Source organism: Scyliorhinus canicula, chromosome 12 (assembly GCF_902713615.1).
Source record: "Scyliorhinus canicula chromosome 12, sScyCan1.1, whole genome shotgun sequence".
Taxonomy (NCBI): domain Eukaryota; kingdom Metazoa; phylum Chordata; class Chondrichthyes; order Carcharhiniformes; family Scyliorhinidae; genus Scyliorhinus; species Scyliorhinus canicula.
The window spans coordinates 4818422-4844989 of NC_052157.1; the positions used below are offsets into that span (position 1 = coordinate 4818422).

The following is a 26568-nucleotide window of genomic DNA, read 5'->3' on the forward strand; positions in this document are numbered from 1 at the left end:
CTCAGCCCAGACCCACCTCACTCTCAGCGCAGACCCACCTCACTCTCAGCCCAGGCCCACCTCACTCTCAGCCCAGACCCACCTCACTCTCAGCCCAGACCCACCTCACTCTCAGCCCAGACCCCACCTCACTCTGAGCCCAGACCCCACCTCACTCTCAGCGCAGACCCCGCCTCACTCTCAGCGCAGACCCCGCCTCACTCTCAGCGCAGACCCCACCTCACTCTCAGCGCAGGCCCACCTCACTCTCAGCGCAGGCCCGCCTCACTCTCAGCCCAGGCCCCACCTCACTCTCAGCGCAGGCCCCACCTCATTCTCAGCCCAGACCCCACCTCACTCTCAGCGCAGACCCCACCTCACTCTGAGTGCAGGCCCACCTCACTCTCAGCGCAGGCCCACTCCTGCTCCTCCCCCTGCGAGCTCCATGCCTCTCTCCCCGTAACAGAGTCAGGATCTGCAGCGTCGGAATCCCATCACCACTTTTCACTCGCTCACAGCGATTGTGGGCCATCTTCCCATGCGGGACGAACGCAGGGATAAAGTGAGCTGACCACCCGGCTGGTCAGTGGTCAATGAGACCTGGCAAGTGTGGGCACTGCGTCTAAGCAGGGAAGGGCTCTGATGAGGAGTGTGAGGGTGGGCGGGGTTTGAGGATGCTGCTGGGAGATCAGGTGCAGGGTCCTTGTAAGGTGACATCGAGGTGGGGTGGGGGGACGGGGAGGTGACAGAAGGGTGGAGTGCGGAGAGGAGACCGCGGGGCATTTACCCTGGCTGATTGGAGGAGGTAATTCATTCTTTTTTCTGCATTGCCCACCTGTCCTTGTGGTCAGACTGCTGCCACTGTCTCCCAGGTGGCATTCGTCACCCTACGCAAGGGCATCCTGCCAGCCCGAGGGTATACTGTTACCCACTTCTCCTCCACGCCATCCAACGCAAGGGTGAGGACCCCTTCTGTAAATTGAGGGACCGGTTTCCTCGCTGCCATCCTCCTGACTTGAATAAGAACAAATGCTGTGGAGTGATTTAAACGCGCCGCCCCCTTGATTAATGTGCTTATTGACCCCGGGGGAGGGCACCTCAGGTGCAGCGTTTTTCACACGGTTGGGGGGGGGGGGGGGGGGACAGTTTGCCAAGAGCCTGAGTATTGCGGCCCACATGGCAACGCCCGGGCTGATAGGAATCGCGTCTAGTTTTCTTCACCGAAAACGACGCTTTGTCATTTTTGTAGAAAGTTCCGCCCACTGTCTTCAATGTTTATTTCTAGGGCTGTTCTGTCATAACTTGGCACAGCAGAGTGATGATTCAGGGAATGATTAACGGTTAGAACACTCCTTCTATGTAACCGCAATGCCAGCTGTTTTACAGGTTTCCACAGCACGATGAAGGTGAGATGGCTCCGCTTCAGCTTAGTCTTTTAAAAAAATTCATTCATGGGATGTGGGCTCCGCTGGCCGGGCCTGCATTTATTACCCATCCCGAATTTCCCTGGAACTGAATGGCTTGCTAGCGCCATTTCAGTCTGGAGCCACATGTAGGCCAGACTGGGTAAGGACGGCAGATTTCCTTCCCTAAAGGACATTAGTGAACCAGATGGGTTTTTGCAACGATCCACAATGGTTTCATCATTAGTTTTGTAATTCCAAATTTTTATTGAATTCAAATTTCACCATCTGCCCTGGTGGGAGGAACCCGGGACCCCAGAGCAATGCCCTGGGTCTCTGGATTACTCGTACAGTCACAATACCACAAAGCCACCACCTCCTCTATAGACCACCTGCTATCATTCGACTCAAGCTCTGATCTCCACTCCCTAGAACATGGGGCTCAACGTTTCACTTGTTGAACCGGAATAATCACGCAGTCCCAAAAGCCTGATACTGCACTAGCTTCTCCCCTCCTTCCCTGAAGGTGAAGACTTGCATTGGGATGTATCTCCACATAACCTGGGCATGCCAACATCCTTAATGGTGTGAGCCAAGGGAATGAGATTCATCAATTTTATGGAATGGGACACTGGGCTAGCCAATAGAATGGGGCACTGGGTTAGCCAATGGAATGGGACACTGGGCTAGCCAATGGGATGGGACACTGGGTTAGCCAATGGAATGGGACACTGGGTTAGCCAATGGAATGGGACACTGGGTTAGCCAATGGAATGGGACACTGGGCTAGCCAATGGGATGGGACACTGGGTTAGCCAATGGAATGGGTCACTGGGTTAGCCAATGGAATGGGACACTGGGCTAGCCAATGGGATGGGACACTGGGTTAGCCAATGGAATGGGTCACTGGGTTATCCAATGGGATGGGACACTGGGTTAGCCAATGGAATGGGACACTGGGCTAGCCAATGGGATGGGACACTGGGTTAGCCAATGGAATGGGTCACTGGGTTATCCAATGGGATGGGACACTGGGTTATCCAATGGGATGGGACACTGGATTAGCCAATGGAATGGGTCACTGGGTTATCCAATGGAATGGAAGACTGGGTTAGCCAATGGAATGGGTCACTGGGGTTAGCCAATGGAATGGGACACTGGGTTAGCCAATGGAATGGGACACTGAGTTAGCCAATGGAATGGAAGACTGGGTTAGCCAATGGAATGGGTCACTGGGTTATCCAATGGAATGGGAAACTGGGTTAGCCAATGGAATGGGACACTGGGTTAGCCAATGGAATGGGGCACTGGGTTAGCCAATGGGATGGGACACTGGATTAGCCAATGGAATGGGACACTGGGTTAGCCAATGGAATGGGTCACTGGGTTATCCAATGGGATGGGACACTGGGTTATCCAATGGGATGGGACACTGGATTAGCCAATGGAATGGGACACTGGGTTAGCCAATGGAATGGGTCACTGGGTTAGCCAATGGAATGGTTCACTGGGGTTAGCCAATGGAATGGGACACTGGGTTATCCAATGGAATGGGGCACTGGGTTAGCCAATGGAATGGGACACTGAGTTAGCCAATGGAATGGGACACTGGGTTAGCCAATGGAATGGGGCACTGGGTTATCCAATGGAATGGGGCACTGGGTTAGCCAATGGAATGGGGCACTGGGTTAGCCAATGGAATGGGACACTGGGTTATCCAATAGAATGGGACACTGGGTTATCCAATGGAATGGGACACTGGGTTAGCCAATGGAATGGGACACTGGGGTTAGCCAATGGAATAAGGCACTGGGTTAGCCAATGGAATGGGACACTGGGGTTAGCCAATGGAATAAGGCACTGGGTTAGCCAATGGAATGGGGCACTGGGTTAGCCAATGGAATGGGACACTGGATTAGCCAATGGAATGGGACACTGGGTTAGCCAATGGAATGAGGCACTGGGTTAGCCAATGGAATGGGGCACTGGGTTATCCAATGGAATGGGACATTGGGTTAGCCAATGGAATGGGACACTGGGTTAGCCAATGGAATGGGACACTGGGCTAGCCAATGGAATGGAAGACTGGGTTAGCCAATGGAATGGGGCACTGGGTTATCCAATGGAATGGGGCACTGGGTTAGCCAATGGAATGGGACACTGGGTTAGCCAATGGAATGGGACACTGGATTAGCCAATGGAATGGGACACTGGGTTATCCAATGGAATGGGAAACTGGGCTAGCCAATGGAATGGGAAACTGGATTAGCCAATGGAATGGGACACTGGATTAGCCAATGGAATGGGACACTGGGTTATCCAATGGAATGGGAAACTGGGTTATCCAATGGAATGGGACACTGGGTTAGCCAATGGAATGGGACACTGGGTTAGCCAATGGAATGGGAAACTGGGTTAGCCAATGGAATGGGTCACTGGGTTATCCAATGGAATGGGGCACTGGGTTAGCCAATGGAATGGGTCACTGGGTTATCCAATGGAATGTGGCACTGGGTTAGCCAATGGAATGTGGCACTGGGTTATCCAATGGGATGGGACACTGGGTTAGCCAATGGAATGGGACACTTGGTTATCCAATGGAATGGGGCACTGGGTTAGCCAATGGAATAAGGCACTGGGTTAGCCAATGGAATGAGGCACTGGGTTAGCCAATGGAATGAGGCACTGGGCTAGACAATGGAATGAGGCACTGGGTTAGCCAATGGAATGGGGCACTGGGTTAGCCAATGGAATGGGGCACTGGGTTAGCCAATGGAATGGAAGACTGGGTTATCCAATGGAATGGGAAACTGGGTTAGCCAATGGAATGGGACACTGGGTTATCCAATGGAATGGGACACTGGGTTAGCCAATGGAATGGGACACTGGGTTAGCCAATGGAATGGGACACTGGGTTAGCCAATGGAATGGGACACTGGGTTAGCCAATGGAATGGGGCACTGGGTTAGCCAATGGAATGGGACACTGGGTTAGCCAATGGAATCGGGCACTGGGTTAGCCAATGGAATGGGACACTTGGTTATCCAATGGAATGGGGCACTGGGTTAGCCAATGGAATAAGGCACTGGGTTAGCCAATGGAATGTGGCACTGGGTTAGCCAATGGAATGGGACACTTGGTTATCCAATGGAATGGGGCACTGGGTTAGCCAATGGAATAAGGCACTGGGTTAGCCAATGGAATGTGGCACTGGGTTAGCCAATGGAATGAGGCACTGGGTTAGCCAATGGAATGGGGCACTGGGTTAGCCAATGGAATGGGACACTGGGTTAGCCAATGGAATGGGGCACTGGGTTAGCCAATGGAATGGGGCACTGGGTTAGCCAATGGAATGGGGCACTGGGTTAGCCAATGGAATGGAAGACTGGGTTATCCAATGGAATGGGAAACTGGGTTAGCCAATGGAATGGGACACTGGGTTATCCAATGGAATGGGACACTGGGTTAGCCAATGGAATGGGTCACTGGGTTATCCAATGGGATGGGACACTGGGTTAGCCAATGGAATGGAAGACTGGGTTAGCCAATGGAATGGGACACTGGGTTAGCCAATGGAATGGGACACTGGATTAGCCAATGGAATGGGACACTGGATTAGCCAATGGAATGGGGCACTGGGTTATCCAATGGAATGGGACATTGGGTTAGCCAATGGAATGGGACACTGGGTTAGCCAATGGAATGGGACACTGGGCTAGCCAATGGAATGGAAGACTGGGTTAGCCAATGGAATGGGGCACTGGGTTAGCCAATGGAATAAGGCACTGGGTTAGCCAATGGAATGGGACACTGGGTTAGCCAATGGAATGGGAAACTGGGTTATCCAATGGAATGGGTCACTGGGTTAGCCAATGGAATGGGACACTGGGTTAGCCAATGGAATGGGACACTGGATTAGCCAATGGAATGGGACACTGGGTTATCCAATGGAATGGGACACTGGGTTATCCAATGGAATGGGGCACTGGGTTAGCCAATGGAATAAGGCACTGGGTTAGCCAATGGAATGGGACACTGGGTTAGCCAATGGAATGTGGCACTGGGTTAGCCAATGGAATGGGACACTGGATTAGCCAATGGAATGAGGCACTGGGCTAGACAATGGAATGAGGCACTGGGTTAGCCAATGGAATGGGGCACTGGGTTAGCCAATGGAATGGAAGACTGGGTTAGCCAATGGAATGGGGCATTGGGTTAGCCAATGGAATGGGACACTGGGTTATCCAATGGAATGTGGCACTGGGTTAGCCAATGGAATGGGGCACTGGGTTAGCCAATGGAATGGGACACTGGGTTAGCCAATGGAATGGGGCACTGGGTTAGCCAATGGAATAAGGCACTGGGTTAGCCAATGGAATGTGGCACTGGGTTAGCCAATGGAATGAGGCACTGGGCTAGACAATGGAATGAGGCACTGGGTTAGCCAATGGAATGGAAGACTGGGTTAGCCAATGGAATGGGACACTGGGTTATCCAATGGAATGGGACACTGGGTTATCCAATGGAATGGGAAACTGGGTTAGCCAATGGAATGGGACACTGGATTAGCCAATGGAATGGGACACTGGGTTATCCAATGGAATGGGACACTGGATTAGCCAATGGAATGGGACACTGGGTTATCCAATGGAATGGGACACTGGATTAGCCAATGGAATGAGGCACTGGGTTATCCAATGGAATGGAAGACTGGGTTAGCCAATGGAATGGGACACTGGGTTAGCCAATGGAATGGGACACTGGGTTAGCCAATGGAATGGGACACTGGGTTAGCCAATGGAATGGGACACTGGGCTAGCCAATGGAATGGGACACTGGGTTATCCAATGGAATGGGAAACTGGATTAGCCAATGGAATGGGACACTGGGTTAGCCAATGGAATGGGACACTGGGTTATCCAATGGAATGGGACACTGGGTTAGCCAATAGAATGGGGCACTGGGTTAGCCAATGGAATGGAAGACTGGGTTAGCCAATGGAATGGGGCACTGGGTTATCCAATGGGATGGGACACTGGGTTAGCCAATGGAATGGGACACTGGGTTAGCCAATGGAATGGGGCACTGGGTTAGCCAATGGAATGGGACACTGGGTTAGCCAATGGAATGGGACACTGGGTTAGCCAATGGAATGGGGCACTGGGTTAGCCAATGGAATGGGACACTGGATTAGCCAATGGAATGGGAAACTGGGTTATCCAATGAAATGGGACACTGGGTTAGCCAATGGAATGGGGCACTGGGTTAGCCAATGGAATGGGACACTGGATTAGCCAATGGAATGGGAAACTGGGTTAGCCAATGGAATGGGAAACTGGGTTAGCCAATGGAATGGGGCATTGGGTTAGCCAATGGAATGGGGCATTGGGTTAGCCAATGGAATGAGGCACTGGGTTAGCCAATGGAATGGGGCATTGGGTTAGCCAATGGAATGGGGCATTGGGTTAGCCAATGGAATGAGGCACTGGGTTAGCCAATGGAATGGGTCACTGGATTAGCCAATGGAATGGGACACTGGGTTAGCCAATGGAATGGGAAACTGGGTTAGCCAATGGAATGGGACACTGGATTAGCCAATGGAATGGGACACTGGATTAGCCAATGGAATGGGGCACTGGGTTAGCCAATGGAATGGGAAACTGGGTTAGCCAATGGAATGGGAAACTGGGTTAGCCAATGGAATGGGAAACTGGGTTATCCAATGGAATGGGAAACTGGGTTAGCCAATGGAATGGGACACTGGGTTAGCCAATGGAATGGGTCACTGGGTTAGCCAATGGAATGGGGCATTGGGTTAGCCAATGGAATGAGGCACTGGGTTAGCCAATGGAATGGGGCATTGGGTTAGCCAATGGAATGGGGCATTGGGTTAGCCAATGGAATGAGGCACTGGGTTAGCCAATGGAATGGGTCACTGGATTAGCCAATGGAATGGGACACTGGATTAGCCAATGGAATGGGACACTGGGTTAGCCAATGGAATGGGTCACTGGATTAGCCAATGGAATGGGACACTGGGTTAGCCAATGGAATGGGAAACTGGGTTAGCCAATAGAATGGGACACTGGGTTAGCCAATGGAATGGGTCACTGGGTTAGCCAATGGAATGGGAAACTGGGTTAGCCAATGGAATGGGACACTGGATTAGCCAATGGAATGGGACACTGGGTTAGCCAATGGAATGGGACACTGGGTTAGCCAATGGAATTGGGCACTGGGTTATCCAATGGAATGGGAAACTGGGTTAGCCAATGGAATGGGACACTGGGTTAGCCAATGGAATCGGGCACTGGGTTAGCCAATGGAATGGGAAACTGGGTTAGCCAATGGAATGGGACACTGGGTTAGCCAATGGAATGGGAAACTGGGTTAGCCAATGGAATGGGTCACTGGGTTAGCCAATGGAATGGGACACTGGGTTAGCCAATGGAATGGGACACTGGGTTAGCCAATGGAATGGGAAACTGGGTTAGCCAATGGAATGGGGCACTGGGTTAGCCAATGGAATGGGACACTGGGTTAGCCAATGGAATGGGACACTGGGTTAGCCAATGGAATGGGAAACTGGGTTAGCCAATGGAATGGGAAACTGGGTTATCCAATGAAATGGGACACTGGGTTAGCCAATGGAATGGGACACTGGGTTAGCCAATGGAATGGGACACTGGGTTAGCCAATGGAATGGGACACTGGGTTAGCCAATGGAATGAGGCACTGGGTTAGCCAATGGAATCGGGCACTGGGTTAGCCAATGGAATGGGACACTGGGTTAGCCAATGGAATGTGGCACTGGGTTAGCCAATGGAATGGGAAACTGGGTTAGCCAATGGAATGGGACACTGGGTTAGCCAATAGAATGGGGCACTGGGTTAGCCAATGGAATGGGAAACTGGGTTAGCCAATGGAATGGGACACTGGATTAGCCAATGGAATGGGAAACTGGGTTAGCCAATGGAATCGGGCACTGGGTTAGCCAATGGAATGGGACACTGGGTTAGCCAATGGAATGGGACACTGGGTTAGCCAATGGAATGGGAAACTGGGTTAGCCAATGGAATGGGGCACTGGGTTAGCCAATAGAATGGGAAACTGGGTTAGCCAATGGAATGGGACACTGGGTTATCCAATGGAATGGGACACTGGGGTTAGCCAATGGAATGGGGCACCGGGTTAGCCAATGGAATTGGGCACTGGGTTATCCAATGGAATGGGACACTGGGTTAGCCAATGGAATGGAAGACTGGGTTAGCCAATGGAATGGGACACTGGATTAGCCAATGCAATGGAAGACTGGGTTAGCCAATGGAATGGGACACTGGATTAGCCAATGGAATGGGACACTGGGTTAGCCAATGGAATGGAAGACTGGGTTAGCCAATGGAATGGGACACTGGATTAGCCAATGCAATGGAAGACTGGGTTAGCCAATGGAATGGGACACTGGATTAGCCAATGGAATGGGACACTGGATTAGCCAATGGAATGGGACACTGAGTTAGCCAATGGAATGGGTCACTGGGTTAGCCAATGGAATGGGGCATTGGGTTATCCAATGGAATGGGAAACTGGGTTAGCCAATGGAATGGGACACTGGGTTAGCCAATGGAATGGGAAACTGGGTTAGCCAATGGAATGGGACACTGGATTAGCCAATGGAATGGGGCACTGGGTTAGCCAATGGAATGGGGCACTGGGTTAGCCAATGGAATGGGTCACTGGGTTAGCCAATGGAATGGGACACTGGGTTAGCCAATGGAATGGGAAACTGGGTTAGCCAATGGAATGGGAAACTGGGTTAGCCAATGGAATGGGAAACTGGGTTATCCAATGAAATGGGACACTGGGTTAGCCAATGGAATGGGACACTGGGTTAGCCAATGGAATGGGACACTGGGTTAGCCAATGGAATGGGACACTGGGTTAGCCAATGGAATGAGGCACTGGGTTAGCCAATGGAATCGGGCACTGGGTTAGCCAATGGAATGGGACACTGGGTTAGCCAATGGAATGTGGCACTGGGTTAGCCAATGGAATGGGAAACTGGGTTAGCCAATGGAATGGGACACTGGGTTAGCCAATGGAATGGGACACTGGGTTAGCCAATGGAATGGGAAACTGGGTTAGCCAATGGAATGGGTCACTGGGTTAGCCAATGGAATGGGACACTGGGTTAGCCAATAGAATGGGGCACTGGGTTAGCCAATGGAATGGGAAACTGGGTTAGCCAATGGAATGGGACACTGGATTAGCCAATGGAATGGGAAACTGGGTTAGCCAATGGAATGGGAAACTGGGTTAGCCAATGGAATGGGAAACTGGGTTAGCCAATGGAATGGGACACTGGGTTAGCCAATGGAATGGGACACTGGGTTATCCAATGGAATGGGACACTGGGTTAGCCAATGGAATGGGGCACTGGGTTAGCCAATAGAATGGGAAACTGGGTTAGCCAATGGAATGGGACACTGGGTTAGCCAATGGAATGGGAAACTGGGTTAGCCAATGGAATGGGAAACTGGGTTAGCCAATGGAATGGGGCACTGGGGTTAGCCAATGGAATGGGGCACCGGGTTAGCCAATGGAATTGGGCACTGGGTTATCCAATGGAATGGGACACTGGGTTAGCCAATGGAATGGGACACTGGGGTTAGCCAATGGAATGGGGCACCGGGTTAGCCAATGGAATTGGGCACTGGGTTATCCAATGGAATGGGACACTGGGTTAGCCAATGGAATGGAAGACTGGGTTAGCCAATGGAATGGGACACTGGATTAGCCAATGCAATGGAAGACTGGGTTAGCCAATGGAATGGGACACTGGATTAGCCAATGCAATGGAAGACTGGATTAGCCAATGGAATGGGACACTGGATTAGCCAATGCAATGGAAGACTGGATTAGCCAATGGAATGGGACACTGGATTAGCCAATGGAATGGGACACTGAGTTAGCCAATGGAATGGGACACTGGGTTATCCAATGGAATGGGACACTGGGTTAGCCAATGGAATGGGGCATTGGGTTAGCCAATGGAATGGGGCATTGGGTTAGCCAATGGAATGAGGCACTGGGTTAGCCAATGGAATGGGGCATTGGGTTAGCCAATGGAATGGGGCATTGGGTTAGCCAATGGAATGGGTCACTGGATTAGCCAATGGAATGGGAAACTGGGTTAGCCAATGGAATGGGTCACTGGGTTAGCCAATGGAATGGGACACTGGGTTAGCCAATGGAATGGGACACTGGGTTAGCCAATGGAATGGGACACTGGGTTAGCCAATGGAATGGGACACTGGGTTAGCCAATGGAATCGGGCACTGGGTTAGCCAATGGAATGGGGCACTGGGTTAGCCAATGGAATGGGGCACTGGGTTAGCCAATGGAATCGGGCACTGGGTTAGCCAATGGAATGGGGCACTGGGTTAGCCAATGGAATGGGACACTTGGTTATCCAATGGAATGGGGCACTGGGTTAGCCAATGGAATAAGGCACTGGGTTAGCCAATGGAATGTGGCACTGGGTTAGCCAATGGAATGAGGCACTGGGTTAGCCAATGGAATGGGGCACTGGGTTAGCCAATGGAATGGGACACTGGGTTAGCCAATGGAATGGGACACTGGGTTAGCCAATGGAATGGGACACTGGATTAGCCAATGGAATTGGGCACTGGGTTATCCAATGGAATGGGACACTGGGTTAGCCAATGGAATGGGGCACTGGGTTAGCCAATGGAATGGGACACTGGATTAGCCAATGGAATGGGAAACTGGGTTATCCAATGGAATGGGACACTGGGTTAGCCAATGGAATGGAAGACTGGGTTAGCCAATGGAATGGGACACTGGATTAGCCAATGGAATGGGACACTGGATTAGCCAATGGAATGGGACACTGAGTTAGCCAATGGAATGGGACACTGGGTTATCCAATGGAATGGGACACTGGGTTAGCCAATGGAATGGGGCACTGGGTTAGCCAATGGAATGGGGCACTGGGTTAGCCAATGGAATGGGTCACTGGGTTAGCCAATGGAATGGGTCACTGGGTTAGCCAATGGAATGGGGCACTGGGTTAGCCAATGGAATGGGACACTGGGTTAGCCAATGGAATGGGAAACTGGGTTAGCCAATGGAATGGGACACTGGGTTAGCCAATGGAATGGGGCACTGGGTTAGCCAATGGAATGGGACACTGGGTTAGCCAATGGAATGGGAAACTGGGTTAGCCAATGCAATGGGACACTGGGTTAGCCAATGGAATAGGACACTGGGTTAGCCAATGGAATGGGAAACTGGGTTAGCCAATGGAATAGGACACTGGGTTAGCCAATGGAATGGGGCACTGGGTTAGCCAATGGAATGGGTCACTGGGTTAGCCAATGGAATGGGTCACTGGGTTAGCCAATGGAATGGGGCATTGGGTTAGCCAATGGAATGAGGCACTGGGTTAGCCAATGGAATGGGGCATTGGGTTAGCCAATGGAATGGGGCATTGGGTTAGCCAATGGAATGAGGCACTGGGTTAGCCAATGGAATGGGACACTGGGTTAGCCAATGGAATGGGAAACTGGGTTAGCCAATGGAATGGGTCACTGGGTTAGCCAATGGAATGGGAAACTGGGTTAGCCAATGGAATGGGACACTGGATTAGCCAATGGAATGGGACACTGGGTTAGCCAATGGAATTGGGCACTGGGTTATCCAATGGAATGAGGCACTGGGTTAGCCAATGGAATGGGACACTGGGTTAGCCAATGGAATGTGGCACTGGGTTAGCCAATGGAATGAGGCACTGGGTTAGCCAATGGAATGGGACACTGGGTTAGCCAATGGAATGGGGCACTGGGTTAGCCAATGGAATGGGGCACTGGGTTAGCCAATGGAATCGGGCACTGGGTTAGCCAATGGAATGGGGCACTGGGTTAGCCAATGGAATGAGGCACTGGGTTAGCCAATGGAATGGGACACTTGGTTATCCAATGGAATGGGACACTGGGTTAGCCAATGGAATGGGGCACTGGGTTAGCCAATGGAATGGGGCACTGGGTTAGCCAATGGAATGGGGCACTGGGTTAGCCAATGGAATCGGGCACTGGGTTAGCCAATGGAATGGGGCACTGGGTTAGCCAATGGAATGGGGCACTGGGTTAGCCAATGGAATGGGACACTGGGTTAGCCAATGGAATGGGGCATTGGGTTAGCCAATGGAATGGGGCACTGGGTTAGCCAATGGAATGGGACACTGGGTTAGCCAATGGAATCGGGCACTGGGTTAGCCAATGGAATGGGGCACTGGGCTAGCCAATGGAATGAGGCACTGGGTTAGCCAATGGAATGAGGCACTGGGTTAGCCAATGGAATGGGACACTTGGTTATCCAATGGAATGGGGCACTGGGTTAGCCAATGGAATAAGGCACTGGGTTAGCCAATGGAATGTGGCACTGGGTTAGCCAATGGAATGGAAGACTGGGTTAGCCAATGGAATGGGACACTGGGTTAGCCAATGGAATGGAAGACTGGGTTAGCCAATGGAATGGGACACTGGGTTAGCCAATGGAATGGGACACTGGGTTAGCCAATGGAATGAGGCACTGGGTTAGCCAATGGAATGGAAGACTGGGTTAGCCAATGGAATGGGACACTGGGTTAGCCAATGGAATGGGACACTGGGTTAGCCAATGGAATGGGACACTGGGTTAGCCAATAGAATGGGGCACTGGGTTAGCCAATGGAATAAGGCACTGGGTTAGCCAATGGAATGGGACACTGGGTTAGCCAATGGAATAAGGCACTGGGTTAGCCAATGGAATGGGACACTGGGTTAGCCAATGGAATAAGGCACTGGGTTAGCCAATGGAATGGGACACTGGGTTAGCCAATGGAATAAGGCACTGGGTTAGCCAATGGAATGGGACACTGGGTTAGCCAATAGAATGGGGCACTGGGTTAGCCAATGGAATAAGGCACTGGGTTAGCCAATGGAATGGGACACTGGGTTAGCCAATGGAATAAGGCACTGGGTTAGCCAATGGAATGGGACACTGGGTTAGCCAATGGAATAAGGCACTGGGTTAGCCAATGGAATGGGACACTGGGTTAGCCAATGGAATAAGGCACTGGGTTAGCCAATGGAATGGGTCACTGGGGTTAGCCAATGGAATGGGACACTGGGTTAGCCAATGGAATGAGGCACTGGGTTAGCCAATGGAATGGGGCACTGGGTTAGCCAATGCAATGGGACACTGGGTTAGCCAATGGAATAGGACACTGGGTTAGCCAATGGAATGGGGCACTGGGTTAGCCAATGGAATGGGACACTGGGTTAGCCAATGGAATAGGGCACTGGGGTTAGCCAATGGAATGGGACACTGGGTTAGCCAATGGAATAGGGCACTGGGGTTAGCCAATGGAATGGGACACTGGTAAATAACCAGGATCTGAGATCATTTTGAGTTTCCTTTCACTCGATTTTTCATGTGTGGTTTTGAGAAATCCCTGACTTCTAATGTTACCAAACGACAATGTGTCCAAACCAGTCAATGGAGGACATCGCCAAAATTGAAAAGAACAGAATAAAAGAACAGAATGTAGAAAGAACGAGTATGGTTAAAATGTGACATGTTGATCAAGTTTTACATTGAATTACTGCACATTGTCATATTTAGAAACAGCTCGTAAAATATTTTACATACAATCTTGGAAACTTACATTTCATTTGTTTAATAATGGACTTGGAGATATCCAACCAGTGCTGTAAAAACAACAGACAGATGTAGTTATACATCATCACACCACAGCCCTGAAATGTACCAAAGATTCACATTTTAAAATAATACAAAATGCTGAGGATGCTGGAACTCTGAACATTCACATTTAGGAGAAAATCTCAATGTTAGAAGGATTTGCCAGTATCCCTGTCCTGGAATCTGGAATTGAATGGGAAGAGAATCCATGGAGTTACTCACTGCTGTGACACATTGCAGATCGCACCCATAGGAAGGGAAGATACATAGTTTCAGGATTGAGTGTGCCCCCATGCCACACCATGGCCCCTCGATCTCAGCAGTGCCAAACACAGGCCATGTTTCTCCCAGCTGGTGCTGAGAAAGCCAGAGATCTCCCTTCCCCTTCACCGTGACTGGTTATAACGGACAGGCCCCTGGCATCAATGTGACAACCCATAGAGCAAGAAGATGTATAAGGCTAGTGAGAATAGAACAAACACAATCAATCAACAAAGTTCCTCAAGCAAAATTTCCTAAATGACACTCGCACTCAACCCAACCTTTACCCAGGAACGGGGGGAACGCAGTATCTGTTCCTGAACAGCGTTACAGGTGTTTTCAGAAACCAGCACAGAGAATGGAATGTTTCCTGGATGCAAGAGTGTCATTTCAGTCAGGAACCTTGGGCTGCATATTCTGTTTCAGCGGCTAAGCGCTAGCTCAAACGGAGAAATCACGGGCATTTTATGACACCAAAATCGACGCTGAATCCATACTGATTCCGGGAGCAGTGGGGGAGGGGGGGCTAGCAGACGCGCCACGTAAAGCCCCCTGCCGATAAGAATCAATCATAGAATTTACAGTGCAGAAGGAGGCCATTCGGTCCATCGAGTCTGCATCGGCTCTTGGAAAGAGCACCCTACCCAAGGTCAACACCTCCACCCTATCCCCATAACCCAGTAACCCCACCCAACACTAAGGGCAATTTTGGACATTAAGGGCAATTTATCATGGCCAATCCACCTAACCTGCACATCTTTGGACTGTGGGAGGAAACCGGAGCACCCGGAGGAAACCCACGCACACACGGGGAGGATATGCAGACTCCGCACAGACAGTGACCCAAGCCGGAATCGAACCTGGGACCCTGGAGCTGTGAAGCGATTGTGCTATCCACAATGCTACCGTGCTGCGACGCAGAATGGTCGGGTTCGTGGCCGCGTACGGATCCGGCCTGCCAGATTCTGCCCCCCTGTAACTCAGCTCGTCACCCCCCGGACCACCCTCCACCAGTCCCCCAGTACCCGCCGATGCCCACCCTGCCAGCGGAATGGTCCCCCCCCCCCCGCCCCGCTGCATGAGACAACGCTGGACACAGTCCGCAGCCGCCACACCAGGTTTACGAAAAGTGAGAGGACACGTGCCTCACGCTGTCGGGAAGTCGGCCCATGGGGGGGGGGGGGGGGGGGGGCAGAGCACAGGGGGAGGGCCTCAGGCGACGTCCTCGAGTACGCCGTTTCTGAGGGGGCGGAGCATCGGAAAAACGGCGCCGTCCCCGATTCTTGCATAAAAGTGGATTCTCCGGCCGACCACCAAACACGATTTTGGCAATCGGAGAATCCCGCCCCCTTGCCTTCCATCTCCTGAAATCTGGAATGATCGGCGCTCAGCGGCAATCGAGAATTCCAGAGGTTTTCACCACCTCCTTCAGGATGACCAGATTCTGATGTTTAAGTCTTTAATTGGCCATCGAAAATTGACTGTTCTGTAAAGCTAACCGATCTCCTGAATGTCAATTTCCTGCCAACAGACAGACTAACTGGCGTAAAAACTCACAAGATTGGAAATTACCAAAACAATTGTATAAATTCAGATACTTTCACGGAAAGATTAAAATATTATCCAATCACCCTGTTAAATTGATTGGTCCCACTGAGAATAACCTGCCTTGGCAGTGTCTCAGTGGCAAACATTAACATCTAACAATTGGTAACAAGTGCAGAATTGATCTGTGTAAATCCCAATCACCCGCAATGGAATAGTTATACCTGCCACTTTATTAAATATTCAGTATTGAACAGTCTTCAATGTCAATCCTAAATGATGCCCTATCCAGGATGAAATTTCTCAGGCTGTGAAAAGGCCAGGACTGAACTCAACAATTTTCCCAGGTCTGTGGGACCAACAGGGTACCTAATCGGCAAATGGGCCAGTGAGTACATGGATCACGTTAAGAATATCTGCCCACCCAAACTGATATACAGCATTAATCCGACCTCATGCAGGAACCTCAAAAGTGTTCCAAGATGGTTAGATGGTGCCGTGATCGAATTGAACGACAGAAAAGACTCAAAGAGTTACATAGCGCCCCGTTCCTGTGTTCCGTGTATATCAAGCACAAATGATGCCCATTAACTCCTACTGTACGAATACCATTGCTATTTAGACTGGCATCAAGGAACCACAAGCAGCTCTTCGTCAAACAGACATTAACCCACGACAAACACCTGCATTTATATCGCACCTTTGAAATTGTGAAATGTCCCAAGGCACTTCATAGGGCGGCACGGTAGCACAGTGGTTAGCATTGTCGCTTCACAGTGCCAGGGTCCCAGATTCAATTCCCGGCTTGGGTCACTGTCTGTGCGGAGTCTGCACGTTCTCCCCGTGTCTGTGTGGGTTTCCTCCGGGTGCTCCGGTTTCCTCCCACAAGACCCGAAAGACATGCTGTTAGGTGAATTGGACATTCTGAATTCTCCCTCAGTGTACCCAAACAGGCGCCGGAATGTGGCGACTAGGGGATTTTCACAGTAACTTCATTGCAGTGTTAATGTAAGCCTACTTGTGACAATAATAAAGATTTTTATTATAAGAAGTGCCATCAAACAAAATCAGGGTAATTGTGATGAGTGACTTTAACTTCCCCCCACATTGACTGGGAATCCCTTACAGCCAGGGGCTCGGGTGAAGAGCAATTTGTTTGATGTGTCCAAGAGGGCTTTTTGATACGGTATGTTGACAATCCAACCAGGTAGGGGGTCATACTAGACTTGGTTTGGTGAATGAGCTAGGCCAGGTGATTGATGTTTCAGTGGGGGAGCATTTTGGGTTTAGTGACCATAATTCCATAACATTTCAGGTAGTCATGGATAAGGACAAGAGTGGCCCATGGGTGAAGTTGCTTAATTGGGCGAGGGCCAATTATATCCAAATTAGACAGGAACAGGGGAATGTGGATTGGGAGCGGCTATTTGACATATCCATGTCTGACATGTGGGAGGCTTTTAAAGGCCCATTGATTGAAGTGCCAGACAGGCACATCCCCGCACAATGAAGGATAGAAATGGCAAGATTCAGGAACCATGGATGTCAAGGGAAATTGTAAGCTTAGTCAAAAGGAAAAAGGAAGCATACGATAGGTGTAGGCATCTAAACACTGACAAAGCCCTTGAGGAGTACCGTTAACATAGGAAGGAACTTTATGGTGGAATTAGGAGGGCTAAAAGGGGCCATGAAATGTCTTTAGCAAACATGGTCAAGGAGAATCCCAAGGCTTTTTATGCGCATATTAGGAGCAAGAGGGTAGCAAGAGAAGGAGGAGGCCCACTCAAGGACAATGGAGGGAAGTTATGTGTGGAACCACAGGAAGTGGGTGAAATCCTTAATGAGTACTTTGTATCGCTATTCACCAGGGAGAAGGACATGACGGAAGCCGAGGTCAGGGCTAGATGTGTGAACAATCTTGAGAAAATGTCTGTATATCAAAGGAGGAAGTGTTGAGTATCCTAAATCGCATTAAAACAAAAGAGGGAGAAAAAAAGTGGGTGGCACAGTGGTTAGCACTACTGCCTCACAGCTCGAGGGACCTGGGTTCAATTCCAGCCTCGGGTAACTGTCTGTGTGGAGTTTGCACCTTCTCCCCGTGTGTGCATGGGTTTCCTCCAGGTGCTTCCTCCCGTAGTCCAAAGATGTGCAGGTTAGGTGGATTGGCCATGCTAAATAGCCCTTAGTGCCCAAAAAAAGGTTAGGTGGAGTTACTGGGTAATGGGGATAGGGTGAATGTGTGGGCTTAAGTAGGATGCTCTTTCCAAGGGCCGGTGAAAACTCGATAGGCTGAACAGCCTCCTCCTGCACTGTAAATTCAATGATTAACTTCCTAGTAATGAGCTGTGATTGACAGCTTCCACACATCAGCCACAGCTTTGATTCATTCATCTCCCTTCATGGATCAATGACTCTCAGTGGTGAAATCCCAATGTTTACAAACATTGAGCACATCGCGCTTGAGTGACTTAGTGCTTGGAATGTACTTACCTCTTTTCGATGTGGTCAATGTCTCTATTGCAGGGGTCTCTGGGAGGGGTCTCCCTATTACATGGGTCCCTGGGAGGGGGAGTGTGGTAGAGGAGGGGTGGGCATGTAGTCCATTATGCGGGGAGGGGAGCAGTGGAGGCCCTCGGAAGGATATGGGGACAAGCCTTCGAAGGTGTAACCCCATGGCCAATGGCGATGTCCACCATGACAGGGCCATGCTGGTGTAGACCACAGGAGATCCACATCCACTCGACGTCCGGCCCTGAGAACCATGGACGGCTGGAGAATCGGGCGCCGGGCCCGCTAATTGGATGCAAATGGGTCATTAAGACCCATTTGCGTTTATTTACATCGCTCCACTGGCACGCGGTCGTGGACCTGTTCCTGCCATCAGCGGGGGGTGGGGGGGGGGGTGTGGAGCATTGCAACCAGGTTGGCGTCCGCCATCGTTCCCAATTTCCCCCGATTCTCTGTCCCATCGGGAAATGCGATCTGGGCATCCTGGGATAGAGAAACCAGCCCTAGATCTCTTAGGCTGAATCTAGACTCAGCAGGCAGGTGGGGGTGGGTGGGGGGGGGGGGGGGGGGTCATTCTACCTACATCCTCCACCCTGTCCCGCCTGCGCTGTCAGAATTTTGTACGTTTTGAGAGGACACATCTCATTCCACGAAACTCTGGAGAATGCAGGCACAGTTTCCACTCCTCATCCCCGCCTGACAAACTCAGGTCAGACAAATTGAAATGAACTTGCACTGATTGATTTTGGGGCAGTCTCGCTGTGATTCAGCAGGGCAAAGCTGCCCATAATTCAATGTCAATTAACAGTGAAAGCCGTCAGAGTCTCTGGCAGAGGCCATGAGGCCTGAAAACTGGAAATGCCATCGCCGGTGCCATCGAGACGCAGCATTGCCAAGGAAAAGGGTGAGGAATATTTTGGGGGCAGATTAGAGCGAGCCTTACCATCTCACAGCTTTTAAAAATCCATTCTTGGCTCATTGGCATCACTGCATTTCTGTCCCGTGCCAGTCATAGAGTATCTACAACACAGGAAAGGCCGTTCGGCCCATTGCATCTGTGCCAGTCAAAAACAACCACCTAAAAATTCTAATCCCATTTCCCAGCACTGCCTTGACATCACAAGTGCACATCTAAATACTTTGTCAATGTTGTGAGGGTCTCTGCCTCCACCATCCTTTCAGGCAGCGAATTTCAGACTCCCACCACCCTCTGGGTGAAAAGGTTTTTCCTCACATCCCCTCTGACCCTCCTGCCCTTCACCTTAATTCTCTGACCCCCTGATCATTGACCCCTCCACCAAGGGGAAAAGTTTCTTCCTGTCTACTCTATCTGTGCCCCTCATAATTTTATACATCTCAACATGTCCCCCCTCAGCCTCCTCTGCTCCAAGGAAAACCAACCCCAGTCTATCCAATCTCTCTTCATAACTAAAACGCTCCAGTCCAGGTAATATCCGGTGAATCTCGGGCACGATTCTCCGGAAAGTTTTCTTTTTTTTGTTTTAAATTTCGAGTACTCAATTGGGGCAATTTAGCGTGGCCAATCCACCTACCTTGCACATCTTTGGGTTGTGGGGGTGAGACCCACACAGACACGGGGAGAATGTGCAAACTCCACACGGACAGTGACCCAGAGCCGGGACTGAACCTGGGACCTCAGTGCCATAGGTAGCAGTGCTAACCACAGCGCCATGGTGCCACCCAATTGGCCCACTTAACAAGCCCCACGGGCTTCACGCCGCAGGTGAAGGCTGGCCAACCGATTTGCCGGGACCGCGCAGGCCAGCCCCCAGCTAACAAGGTTGAAAAACACTTAAACAGCACCAGCATCACAAACTCAGCCCGCAGCCATGGCGACGAGACGGCCGACTCCAAGGTTTGAAGACGCAGACCTGGGAATGCTCCCAGATGCGGTTGAGGCAAGGAAGGATCTCAGATTCTTCCGAGGGTCCCAGAAGGTGAGCCACAGGCAGCCAGTGCTACCTGGGATGAAGTGACAGCGGCCGTCAGCGGGGGAAGTATGACCAGGTGGAATGGCCTCCAGTGCCACAAGAAGGTCAACGACCTACACAGGGCCCCACGCATGAGGTAACACCACCAACCACCACCCCCCCGCCCCAAAACATTCCCACCCCCATGTAACCAAACTCCCAACCCTCCATTTCCCCCCAACACACCTTTCACCAGCCACCCAAACCGTCCTTCACGCCACCATCCCATCAATGTGTTTTTAAAATATTTTTATTCTCCTTTTTCACATTTTCTCCCAAATTTACACCCACCAACAATAAACAATAATCAGTAATAAATATGTCAATCCCCATATTGATAACAACAATCCCATCCTCCCACCCAGACATTAGCCGCATGTTCACATAAACAAATGACAAAAAGGAATCTAGGAATCGCCCATTGTCGCCATTAACACATACAGCCTTCTCCCCCCAACCCTCCCACCCACCCACTCCAACTAATGTTCAATGTTATCCAGTTCTTGAAAGTGCGGAATGAATAATGCCCATGAATTGTAGAATCCCTCCATCCTTCCCCTCAGTTCAAACTTAACCTTCTCAAGAGTCAAGTATTCCAACAGATCCCCCCGCCACGCCAGGGCCCAGGGTGGAGAGGCTGCTCTCCATCCCATCAGAATCTGCCTTCGGGCGATCAACGAGACGAAGGCTACAACTTCTGCCTCCGCACCCGTTTCCAACCCCGGCTGGTCCGACACCCCGAATATGGCCTCCCGGGGGCCCGGGTCCAGTTTCACATGCTCACATTCCAAGCATTGTCCAGCATCTCTGACTTTGTCTATATAAATGTTTCTGGAACATACCTCTCCATTGACCTGAGGAAGGAGCTGTGCTCCGAAAGCTCGTGTTTGAAACAAACCTGTTGGACTTTAACCTGGTGTTGTAAGACTTCTTACTGTGCTCACCCCAGTCCAACGCCGGCATCTCCACATCATGTATGGGAATAGGGTTTAAATGGTGATAATTGGTTTCTCTCCCCATGAGGGTGGGATCCTGATTCCTTCTCCGGGAGCGGGACAGCTGCATTGCAACAACGGTTTAGCGCCCAACGCAGTTCTCGTTTGTGGCCTCTCCCGGCTTCATTGTGCTCTTGCTCGAGCGAAACCAGGCCAGAGAATCGCGTCCCTCCTCTGCACCCTTTCCAGTGCTATCTCATCCCTCCGATAATGTGGATTCCAGAACTGCACACAATACTCCAGCTGTGTTGTGGCCTAACCCACGTTTTATACAGTCCCAGCATAACCTCCCTGCTTTTAAACTCTATGCTTCAGCTAATAAAGGCAAGTATACCATATGCCTTCGAAACCACATCGTACACCTGCTCTGCTACCTTAAGGGACCGGAGTACATGCACACCAATGCCCCTCTGATCCTCGGTGTATTCCCCTTACCTTGCTTGTCCTGCCAAAGTGCATCACCTCACACTTATCCGGATTGAATTCCATTTGCCACTGATCAGCCTATCTGACCAGCCCGTCTATATCCTCCTGTAATCCAAGGCTGTCCTCCTCACTATTTACCACCCCACCAATTTTCATATCACCTGCAAACTTACCCATCTACATTCAAGTCTAAACCATTTATATAAACCACATACAGCAAGGGCGTCAGCAATGGACACAGGCTTCCAGTCAGAGAAACACCCCTCGACCATCACCCTCTGCTTCCTGACACTCAACCAATTCTGGACCCAATTTGCCAAATTTCCTTGGATCCCACGGCCTCTTACCTTTGCTAAGGTCCCATGTGGGACCTTATCAAATACCTTGCTGAAGTCTAAGTAGACTACGTTAAGTGCATTTCCCCCATCCACGCACTGGTCACCTCTTTGAAAAATTTAATCAAGTTGGTCAGACGTGACCTCCCCTTAACAAAACCACGCTGACTGTTCCTGATTAATCCCGGACTCTCCAAATGCAGATTAATTCTGGCTCCCAAGGTTTGTTTCCAATAGTTTCCCCACCACTGAGGTTAGACTGACTGGCCTGTATTCTCCTGGTGTACCCCTTCCTCATTTCTTGAATAATGGTACCACATTGGCTATCCTCCAGTCCTCCGGCACCTCTCCTGTGGCCAGAGAGGTATTGAGAATCATTGCCAGCGCCTCTGCTATTTCCTCCCTTGCCTCACTCAACAGCCTGGGATACATTTCAGCTGGCCCTGGAGATGTATCGACTTTCAAACCTCCCAGACCACTCAGAACCTCCTCTCTGTCCATTTCTATACCCACTGGCCCTTTCACTAGTGAACACCAACGCAAAATATTAATTTAGAAACCTAACTCCAGCCTCCTGCTGCACACACAAATTACCACTGTGCTCCTTAATGGTTTCAGGATCTGTGAGGGGTTAGCAGCAGTGTCCGATGAAACTCCTGGTTCCCGTGCCGCAAACGGCTGGAGAATGGCCGGGTCCCTGGCCGCGCATGCGCACGGCGCCGTACAACATGGCGTTGGACCTGGTGGACCCGACCCACTATCCGCGAACCCACAGGCCACCTCCTGGCCAACCCCACCAGTCCCCCAAGCCCTCGATGAAGCCACCCCCCCCCCCCCCCCCACCATGGCCAGCGCCATGGATCCCAGCCGAGTGTGGTGGTGCCGGACAGTCCGCAGCCGCCATGTCGGGTTCCCGACCACTCAGACCATATGTCAACCGTGCCGTCGGGAACTCTGCCCATTGGGGGCGGAGCATCACTATCACTATCCTATTACTTATATACTTCTCCGAAATCTTCCCACTAATCTGCTCTTCTAATCCTTTCGGACTGTCAGGGAACCTATAGAACACCCCCATCAATGTGATTGCTCCTTTTTGATTTTTAAGTTCTACCCACATGGCTTCATTTAAAGAGCCTCCTAAGATGCAGTCCCCCTTTACTTCTGTAATTGGTTCCCTAATCAAAATTGCAACACCCCTTCTTCTTTAACGTCCTTCCCTCTCTTGTCTGAAGATCCAATATCCTGGAATATTAGAACATAGAACATAGAACAGTACAGCACAGAACAGGCCCTTCAGCCCTCGATGTTGTGCCGAGCAATGACCACCCTACTCAAACCCACGTATCCCGTAACCCAACAATCCCCCCATTAACCCTACACTACGGGCAATTTAGCATGGCCAATCCACCTAACCCGCACATCTTTGGACTGTGGGAGGAAACCGGAGCACCCGGAGGAAACCCACGCACACACAGGGGGAGGACGTGCAGACTCCACACAGGCAGTGACCCAGCCGGGAATCGAACCTGGGACCCTGGAGCTGTGAAGCATTGATGCTAACCACCATGCTACCGTGAGGCCGTGAGCTGATAATCCTGCCCCTCTCTCAATCATATCTCAGTGACTGCATGTAGACATACCCCCATGTTTTACTTTGTGCGCTCAACTCATCTGCCTTATTCGTCAGACACCTTGCATTAAAATAAATACCATCCAATCTTGCCAAACTCCGTTGTGATTTAATTGGCCTATAACTTCTATGCCTTCCTGATTTACTTGGCATCTCCTGTAATTTTGGCTTTGCATCTCCCCACTGCTGAACTTTCTCTTAGGATCCCCCCCCCCCCCTCCGCCAAGTTAGTTAAAACCCACCCCCAACAGCACAGCAAGCCTCACTGCAAAAATGCTATTTCCATTTCCATTCGGGTGCAACCCATCCGCCTTGTACAGGTCCCACCATCTCCAAAACAGTCCCAATGTCCTAGAAATTGAAAGCCCTCCCTCCTGCAACATCTCTCCAGCCACACATTCACCTGGACTAACCTCTTATTTCTATATTCTCTAGCACGTTGCCCAATTTTTAAACTATTTTTTTAAAAAGGAGAGATTTCTCAAACTGCCGTGGTTGGATTTGAACTCCTTTTCTACCAGTCTTGGAATTACTACGTTATCTGGATGACCACCACACCCAGAATTTCATTCCGGATCGGACGTGGAACATTTAGAAACTTGCGTACGTTCCCCGCGCTCCAGGGGAATTTACAGAAGGAGACCATTCAGCCCATCATGTGGAAGCTCGCTCTCTGAAATAATTATGCAACGAGTCCCACTAACACCCGACCCCGACTCTTTCCCCATAACCTTGCAAATCTCTTCCCTCCAGAATTTCTCCAATCACGCCTATGGTGTGTTGGCCTTTATTGGTAGAGGGATTGAGTTCCGGAGCCATGAGGTCATGTTGCAGTTGTACAAAACTCTAGTACGGCCGCATTTGGAGTTTTGCGTACAGTTCTGGTCGCCTCATTATAGGAAGGACGTGGAAGCTTTGGAACGGGTGCAGAGGAGATTTACCAGGATGTTGCCTGGTATGGAGGGAAAATCTTATGAGGAAAGGCTGATGGACTTGAGGTTGTTTTCGTTAGAGAGAAGAAGGTTAAGAGGTGACTTAATAGAGGCATACAAAATGATCAGAGGGTTAGATAGGGTGGACAGCGAGAGCCTTCTCCCGCGGATGGAGGTGGCTAGCACGAGGGGACATGGCCTTAAATTGAGGGGTAATAGATATAGGACAGAGGTCAGAGGTGGGTTTTTTACGCAAAGAGTGGTGAGGCCGTGGAATGCCCTACCTGCAACAGTAGTGAACTCGCCAACATTGAGGGCATTTAAAAATTTATTGGATAAGCATATGGATGATAAGGGCATAGTGTAGGTTAGATGGCCTTTAGTTTTTTTTCCATGTCGGTGCAACATCGAGGGCCGAAGGGCCTGTACTGCGCTGTATCGTTCTATGTTCTATGTTCTATGTCTTTGGATGTGATTGTTGAATGTGCTGCCACCCAGTCAACACATTCCCGATCACAATTACTCACTGTGTGAAAGAATTCTCACCACCCCAGTGTTTGTTTTGGGAATTATCGTAAACCCGTGACCTCTGGTCGCTGACCCTCCAACCATTGAGATTGTTTCTCCCTTTTCACCCCCTCATGATTTTCAACACCTTTATTAAATCCCCTCTTAAGCTCCTTTGCTGAACGGAGAATGATCCCAGTTTCGCGAACCTCTTCACACAATTACACGAGAATGACAAGCCTCTCTTCTCTGTAAAGGGATAAGATAATGTTCACTGCCACCTTCGAGCAGGCTCGGCTCCACGCTAGGCCCCTCCACAAAGGGACAATGTGCCGCATTGCAAACAGGGACGTAGTTCGTACAATTAACCGGGAACAAGCAAGTGAACTGAATGGCTGAGTCAGATACTCTCTCTGCTATGAAGTCTGCTCCGTCAAATGCTATTAAAACTCTGAGTCATCTCTGTGTTGGGCTCTGGAGATCGAGCCACTCAGTCACTGCTACTTGGCTCCCTAAACTCATTCTACACTGGCCCCATGAATCACATCCCAAAGTGACCTTTACCAACAGATTATCTAATTTAAATACATATGTTGCCATGGCATCTATTACAGCTTTAATACTCCTTTTTTTTTAAACGAGGAACTTAAAACCCTGCCGCCTGCTTTCAAATTTCAAACGTCTTAATCTATAATCCCACAAATGCATTAAAACGCCTTCCACATCATCCGAAGACTCCCACAGGCAGCAAGAATAGAAATGAGCTTGAGAAATGAGATGATAATTTATTAAACTGGAAGACGTCTGTCAGCCGTTCTCAGGCAAGGCGATCGTTCGCATCCTCTCAATGCGCCATGTAATGAGTTTTCTCTTCTGTACTATTCTGTGAAACCAAATCCCTCAGAGTGTGAGAGGTGCTGTCAGATTTAACAGCTGGGGAAACGGAATTAATTCCCTCTCACGCACGGCAGCGCACTGAATTCATCCTGGCCCAGGGACCGATGGAAAAATTCAAGGCGGCTCGTGCTGTCCTGACGTTATCGGGGTGTTAAACAAAATGAAGCCATTGGTAGCGAGAGGGGTGGGAGGGGGGGATACAGCACAAGTTCCAATCCATGAATCACTGGCCGATTTGTCTTGTTTGCAACCGAAAAAATTTGACCATCTGGACACGAGCGTTTGCATTGTGCACCAGATTTACACCATCAATAAAAAAACATTCTCCAGGTGTTGATCAGTGCGCTATATAATTGTAATAAGACCTTCGTTACTCTTAAAACTACAAACC

The 26568-nt window shown here is 50.3% G+C and overlaps 1 protein-coding gene across 3 annotated transcripts in view; it reads right to left on the minus strand.

Moving 5' to 3' along the window:
- LOC119974428 (FERM domain-containing protein 5-like) overlaps positions 1-26568 on the minus strand; it is a 336354-nt gene that overhangs the window by 94350 nt on the left and 215436 nt on the right. For all 3 annotated transcript variants that reach the window (XM_038813295.1, XM_038813296.1, XM_038813297.1), the window contains exon 3: positions 14113-14155. In XM_038813295.1, coding sequence (XP_038669223.1) covers positions 14113-14155 — 43 coding nt within the window. The remainder of the gene's footprint in view (positions 1-14112; positions 14156-26568) is intronic.